This window comes from Notamacropus eugenii, chromosome 4, assembly GCF_028372415.1.
Source record: "Notamacropus eugenii isolate mMacEug1 chromosome 4, mMacEug1.pri_v2, whole genome shotgun sequence".
Taxonomy (NCBI): Eukaryota; Metazoa; Chordata; class Mammalia; order Diprotodontia; family Macropodidae; genus Notamacropus; species Notamacropus eugenii.
This window is the reverse complement of record NC_092875.1, coordinates 89,547,227-89,554,235: the sequence shown is the minus strand read 5'-3', so window position 1 is coordinate 89,554,235 and position 7,009 is coordinate 89,547,227. Positions and strand designations below refer to the sequence as shown.

The 7,009-nt window shown below is 45.7% G+C and overlaps 1 protein-coding gene across 4 annotated transcripts in view; it reads left to right on the top strand.

Moving 5' to 3' along the window:
• The first annotated feature begins 5,869 nt into the window (after positions 1-5,869).
• Positions 5,870-7,009, top strand: part of RHPN1 (rhophilin Rho GTPase binding protein 1) — a 51,110-nt gene continuing 49,970 nt past the window's right edge. For 2 of the 4 annotated variants that reach the window (XM_072602843.1, XM_072602842.1), the window contains exon 1: positions 5,870-6,124. In XM_072602843.1, coding sequence (XP_072458944.1) covers positions 6,038-6,124 — 87 coding nt within the window. In that variant the 5' untranslated portion in view covers positions 5,870-6,037. The remainder of the gene's footprint in view (positions 6,125-7,009) is intronic. The other 2 variants (XM_072602841.1, XM_072602840.1) reach the window with 2 other exon arrangements.

Here is a 7,009-nt window from a genome sequence, read left to right as displayed (position 1 = left end):
AATAGTATAAAGTTTTGAGATCTGCCCTCACAGCCTTTACAGTTGTAACCCTTCAATCATTCAACTAATCAATAAGCATTTATCTAGTGCCTACTATGTACCAGCCACTTTGCTAAACACTGGAGATACAAAAAGAGGCAAAAGACAGTCCTGCTCTCAAGAGCTCACAATTTAATGGGGAAAATAACAAGAAAACAAATATACACAAAGTGGATTACATACAGGATAAATAGGAAATAATGAAAACAGGGACGGCATTGGAATTAAGAGGGGTTGGGGAAGGCTTCCTCTAGGTGGAATTTTAGTTGAAACTTAAAAGGAAGCCTTCCTCCTAACTTTTGCAAAGGATATAGATCTGCTTTGAGATTTCTCAGTTCTCTGCCTTGTTGTTAATAGAACTAATAAAACCTGGAATTACCAGTATCTGACATTCCCAGAAGATAGCCATCTTCTTCTTACAAGTATCAGCATGAAAAAACTCAAAATATTAAATATTTTTATTTATAAGTTAAAGGGAACATTAAAGATTCCCTTCATAACTTATAATACTATCTTTTGTGCAACTACTGAAAGGGAGAAAAGGCTGGGGTTTGATTTTCCACATCGGCTCTTCTCCATAGCCCTTTGACTGTTCTACCTTGCTCTTTCCCCAGCAACTGTCACCATTTGTTACTTTCCATCCTTCTCCATTCTTTGCCTCTTATAGTTCTCCTCATGTCCCAGCAGATAGTGGTTACTCCTCATAGACTCTTCTTGAACACTCTATAGTGTGGAAACCTGTAGCTTAGCTCTACTGTAGGTTTCTGCAATTCTGCCATTCCCCAGAAGATGGCAATCACTACCTCCTCCAGAGGACCAGTTCCCTAGCAGCTGATTCCCTAGCAGCTCTTATAAACCAGTTCCCTAGCAGTCCTTATTTAAAAAAAAAATGACTGGAAATTTCTATTCTTGGTCAAATGTGTATATAGCTCAGAACATACCTGTGGGGCAGTATACCTCTATTTGTTTGAAGCTATGGGACCTGTGTGCCATAACCAAAATCTTCCTAATCTAAGGTTCTCTGAGGGTGCTAGAGGAATGATCCTTTTTTGCATAGTTCAAGCATATTTCTTTTTTCCAACTCCATGAAAACTCAGGTGACTCAATCCTCTCTCCCCCAGGATCCAGATGGTCTCCCTCATGCTTGCATCAGCATTTCCCAAGATGGTTTGCTTTTAAAAAGATCTTTCTTCTTGTTTGTCTTTCCTTCTTACCTTTTTTTTAATTAACCAAGATAGATGGTCCAGGTTTTTAAATACCTTGTGGTAAATTTGAGAAAAAAACTTCAAAAGGAAGGGGAAAAAGTAGAGCCAGCTACTTCTGGGGAGGAAGACAGGGAGTTAATTTTGCAGTTTCTACTACACAGTTATGTGTGTATGTGTGTGTATGTGTGTGGGTATGGGTGTGGGTGTGTGTGGGTGTAAATGTTGATAACACACTTACACATGTAACTATAATACTTGATAATTTACTCAAGAGACAAAATGATATGTGAGATAAATCCTCATATGGCATGGTACCCACTTCCTTGCCCAGACTATGCCATCATCTTCTGGATATGTAGCTTTCTGTCTCAATATATCTATGATCTCATCACTGTGAGTGCTCCCTTTAGTGGTGCAGATTATAACTCATCTACGATTTCTCATCCAGTGCTACTCTTGTTTATGTCATTTCTAAAACATATTTCCCAGAACTCAGTTCCTTCATCTTTATTTGGGTTTAATAATACCTACTCTGTATATTTCACTGGGATATTGTAAGAGTCAAATGAAACAATGGAGATGAAAGCACTATATATAATGTTTTTATTTAATTTCTTATTGTCAAAGGAATTCTGAACACAATTGTATTTAGTTCCTGGCTACCACATTAGAAAAAAGACATTAGAAATCTGGAGAGCATCCAGACAAGGGCATCAAAGTAGCAAAAGGTCTCAAAATCATGTTATTCAAGCATCAGCTGAAACAACTGGGAATGCTTACAACAAAAAAAAAAAGACTTATGACAGCTGTCTTTATTTTTTAATTTTTATTTTCAGTTCCAAATTATTTCCCTCTCTCTCCCCTCTCACCTGCACCCTAATGAGAAGGTAAGAATTAAGAATTAGAATATTCTTTACACATATGAAGTAATGCAAAACATATTTCCACATTAGCCATGTTGTAAATAAAAAAGAAGCAAGAAAAACAAAGAGAATATGCTTTGGTACATACTTGAAGTCCATCAATTCTCTGTCTAGAGGTGCATAGCATTTTTCATCATGAGTCATTTGGAATTGTCATGGATCATTATATTGGTCAGATTGGCTAAGCATGACAGCTATCTTCAAGGTCTCTGGGGAGACTTAGTAAAATGATAGTGAGGCAAATGAGTAGAGAGAATATATGTGGCAAACAGGTATCTAACAGCTCCTGGTTACTGGAAATCCTTTTTTTCCCTTTGTAGAGTCCCCATGAACTTCCTGTTAGGTGAAGCTCTGTGTTGGACTCTGAAAGTTGGAGTCATTGTAGGTACCACAGTTGATGTCTCTGTCACAAGGGATTACTGCTCTGGCAGTAATCTGGCAGTCACTGCTCCTAGCTCTGTTGGTCTTTATCTAGATTGGTTTTCAATGCAAAATGTACGCTTGCCAAAAAGACTATTTTATGGAAAACTTGGATGGGGCAGGTGATCACATGGTGGCCAGAGGAAGCTATACAAGGATACTCTCAAGGTCTCTCTCAAGAACTTTGGATTTGATTGTGCAACATGGAAGACATTGGCACAGGACCACTCAGCATGGCGTGCCCACATCAGGGTGCTGTGTTCTTTGAGCAAATCAGAATTGAAATAACACAAAGTAAATGCAGGATGCACAGATTTGGGATATCTACCCCAAATATTCACATGGACTATCTGTGCCCAACCTGTGGTAGAGCATTCTGAGCTCATATTGACCTGATCCGTCACAGTCAAACACACTGAAATCTCACTTTATCATGGTGATATCATTTTGGTCCTCTTCGAAGATGAAGGACAACAACCAACCAACAAACCAATCTAGACTGGTTATCAGTGAGACTTCTGATGGAACCTCAGGATCTCGATAATGAACACATTCTGGGGGTGGTGGAGGGAAAGGGAAGAGAGACAGATAAGGACAGAACCATAGAGAGAGACAAGAGAGAGACAAAAGGAAGGAGGGAGGGACATAGAGAGGGAATATGGGATAGAGACAGAGAGAGAAAGAGAGAAACCCCATATTTGACATATGCCATCTTGTCAATGTGCCCTCTGAAATGCAGTACCTAGAACTGAACACAGTATTCCAGATGTGGCCTGAACAGGGCATAGGATGGAAGCCATCCTTAAGGGAGACCTGCCACACTGCCTCAAACCTACTCTAGCTGGGGAGACAGCATGTGTGCACACAGGGTTGTAGAAGGGGATTCTTGCTTAGAAAGGCCTGGATTGTCTCTGAAGGACTTTCATAGTCTTGCCCTCAAGGAAATCTAATGGAGGAGACAACAAACAAGCCAATATATACAAAGTGAGCTATCTACAAATTTAATAGTTAATAATTAAAGGAGAGAAGGCATTGGAATTAAGAGAGGTTGGGGAAGGATTCCTCAAAGAGGCAGGATTTTAGTTGAGACTTCAACTAAGGTCTGAGGTTACATGGTTTTTTGAAATTGGGAACATCTTCTTGTTTTCTGGAGGCATTTAGGGTTAAATGACTTTATAAAGGTCACACAACTAAGTGTCAAATGTCTGAGGCCACATTTGAACTCAGGTTCTACTGACTCCAGGACAGGTGCTCTATCCACTGTACCACCTACCTGCCCCTCCTTATATAATTCTTAAGGTTCCTTTCCAGTTCTTAGATTCTATGATTCAGGCTGGATGAAGCTGACATACACAAGGATTCCATAGTCCCTCTCATAATAGTTCACATTTTTTCCCCTGGTGATTAAAGAGGTCTCTCAACATACTTAAAAATATATGTTTTTTGATGTCATTTATCATATCACTATTTCCCTCTCCCTTCCCCTCCTAGAGAGCCATTCCAAATAACAAAGATTTTTAAAGAGATAATAGGAAGAGGAAAAAAATTGTCAAAACCAATTGATATACAGAACATGTCTGAAAAATATGCAATGTTTCACATATATGGATCTCCCACTCCTGCAAAGGTGCAGGGTGGACGTGTCTTCTCATATCTTGGGGGTCATGCTTGTTCACTGCACTTTTGTAACACTCAATTTTGATTTTTGTGGTTGTTCTTCCATTTACATTATTGTTGTCATTATTTATATTCAATTCAATTCCATTAAATAAATATTTATTAAGCACCCACCGTGCGACTGGCACTGCACTAAGTGCTGGGGATACATTTAAGAAAAAAAGCCAGTTCCTCACCTCAAGGAGCTTATAATTTAATGGGGAAGACAAGACCCAAAAGGAAGCTCAAAAGGGGGAATAGGGGAAGTGCCACCAGGTTGTCTGGGTGGGGAAGGCTCTGCTTACTTCACTGTGAATCAGTTCATGCTTTCCATGAACTTTTTTTCATGCCCTTTCAAGCTTCTCTATTCATTATATTGGTAGTTTTTCAGCTCAATAATATTTCATTACATTATCATACCACCATTTGCTTAGCCATTCCCCAATCGATGAGCATCTACTTTGTTTCCAGCTTTTTTTTTGCTATCCCAAAATAAATGCTTACTGTAAGTATTTTGGTGTATAGGAGATCTTTTCTTCTTATCAATGAGATCCTTACAGTATATACCTAGCAGTGGAATCCCTGCACCAAAAGGTATGGGCATTTTATTTGCACCACTCTAAACTGAATAGTTACGATTTCTGCAGACTTTTAAGGTTCAGAAAGCGCATTCCTCGCAAGGACTCTGCTAGGGAAGCAAGGGCAGTGTGAGTACCCTAATTTTACTTAGAAGCAGAGTGAAGCACCTGGGAAAAGGATTTGCCCAGGGTCTCATAGCTTGTAACAGCAGAACTCAAACTGGCACGCAGGTCTTCAGATGTCAGGGGGAGTGCTTCCTCAAGGCACCCCGCAGAGTAAGGCTCTCAGGAAAGGTAAACTAAGAGCACTAAGCCAGCTCTTAGGGGTTCCAGTCCAGCCTCCGCCACCTGCTTGCTGTCTGAGGTTGGGAAAGCCCCTATCCCTCTCTGGTCCTCAGTTTCCTCCCATGTACAATGAGGGTGCAGGACCACAGAGATGATCTCAAGGGTTCCCTCCATCTGTAAACTTCTGTGGTGCCATCGTAAGAGGCCACAGAGTAAGTCTGCCAGGGCTAGGAAACTGCATTAGCGACTTTTCTTCCCAAGTGGCGTGGGGGAGGGGGTTGGAGCCACCAGACCCGGGGGCCGCCCGGCTCCCAGACCTCGGGAAAGGACAGACTGACCGGGGGAAGGGGGGTAGACAAGGGAGGAAAGAACGGCCTGGGGCGGCGCAGGCGCGGGTCGCCTCTCGCTGCCCCCAGGCGGCCCCTCCCGGCTCTCGCCTTCCGGCCTCAGAGCGTTCTAATTCCCCCTGTTGCCCAGGGTGACAGAATTCCCCCGGGACCCGCCGGGGAGGGAGAGAAGTGGGGCGGACCCTCCGAGACCGCTCCGCCCCCTCCGCACTCCCATTGGCCCGAGGTCACGTCCATCCCAGCCACTGCCGCTGGCGATTGGGAGAGGTCCAATTTTGCCCGCCCCCTCCCTCCTAGTCCTCCTTCCAGCGGTCACCTCCCAGTCCTCCCCCCGGCACCCCGCCCCAGCCCCGCCCCCCCGTAAGGGGGGTCGAGTGGGAGTGGAGGGGGGGAGGCGGGCGGCAGCCGCCGGAGGGGGTGGAGAGGGAGGAGGGAGCGGGCTGGCCCAACTGCCCGGCCCTGTGGGCTCCGGACCGGCCCCTGGCTCGTGCACTTGCTTGCACTTGGCCGCGTCCCCGGGGGATCGCCGCAGGTTGTCCTCCGCTGGACCGGGGCTGCTGGATGTCCCTGCGGCGTGGGCCGAGATGATCCTCGAGGAGAGCCCGGACGGCGAGGGCGGTGGCGGCGATGGCTTCTTGCTTCAGCCTGCGGACGGGGATAGCGTCCGAAAGGTGAGGAGGGCGTCGGGGGCTGGAGAGCCCTGCGGGGAACCCCTCTGGGGAAGCGCTGTGCGGGTGCCGAGTGGCCCCTCCCCACCCCAGTCTCCAGGGTGAGGGGCGGCCCATGACCTGGGCACTGGAAGGGGCGAGGGTCCCCAGCCTGGCATCCCTTCCCCCCTCCTGCACACCCTGGGACTAGGGCGGGGAGCCCAGAAGGGAAGGTGACAGGTCTGACGGGACTAACACCTGCTGCTTGAGACCTGTTGGCAGGAGTAAGGATGTGGAGGAAGAGAGGTAGAGCTGGCTGTCACCTGAAGCCTGAGGACAGGCCTCCTAGGGGCCCCTCTCTTCAGCCCCTTATCTCCCCCCCAACCCCCAGCCAATTGTTAAAATACCTCCAGCCCCCTCCTCTCCCTACCCAACCAAATGCATCTTTCCCTTCTCCCACTTCTATGACAGTCTGAGAATCTCCAGATGATGCTGGGACCACCAAATTCTTAGCCCCAGGTCAAGACTGTGAGGGTGTTACTGACTAGTTTTCGAAAGAAACCTCCAAGTATGTAGGACTTACTAGGAGATCCAGGAATCCCTCCTGGGGGAGCTGGACAGGATCCTAGAATACAGAATCTGGCAGAAGGGACCATAGAACTGAGAGGGGCAGAGCTGGAGAAGGTTTTAGGGCTTGGAGATGTATTGGGGAGGGGGACTCGGTGGGCTGGAAATAGCCATTTAGCTCATTGGTTAACAGAGGAGAAAACTGAGACTCAGAGAAGAGAAAGAACTTGGCTGTGGTCAGAGTACCTTCTAAAACCAAGACTGGAACCCAGCACTTCCTGGCTCCCATTAAGCTCTGAGAGAACTTTTGTGGGAGTTCAGTCCCTGTTACTGTGTTAAGAT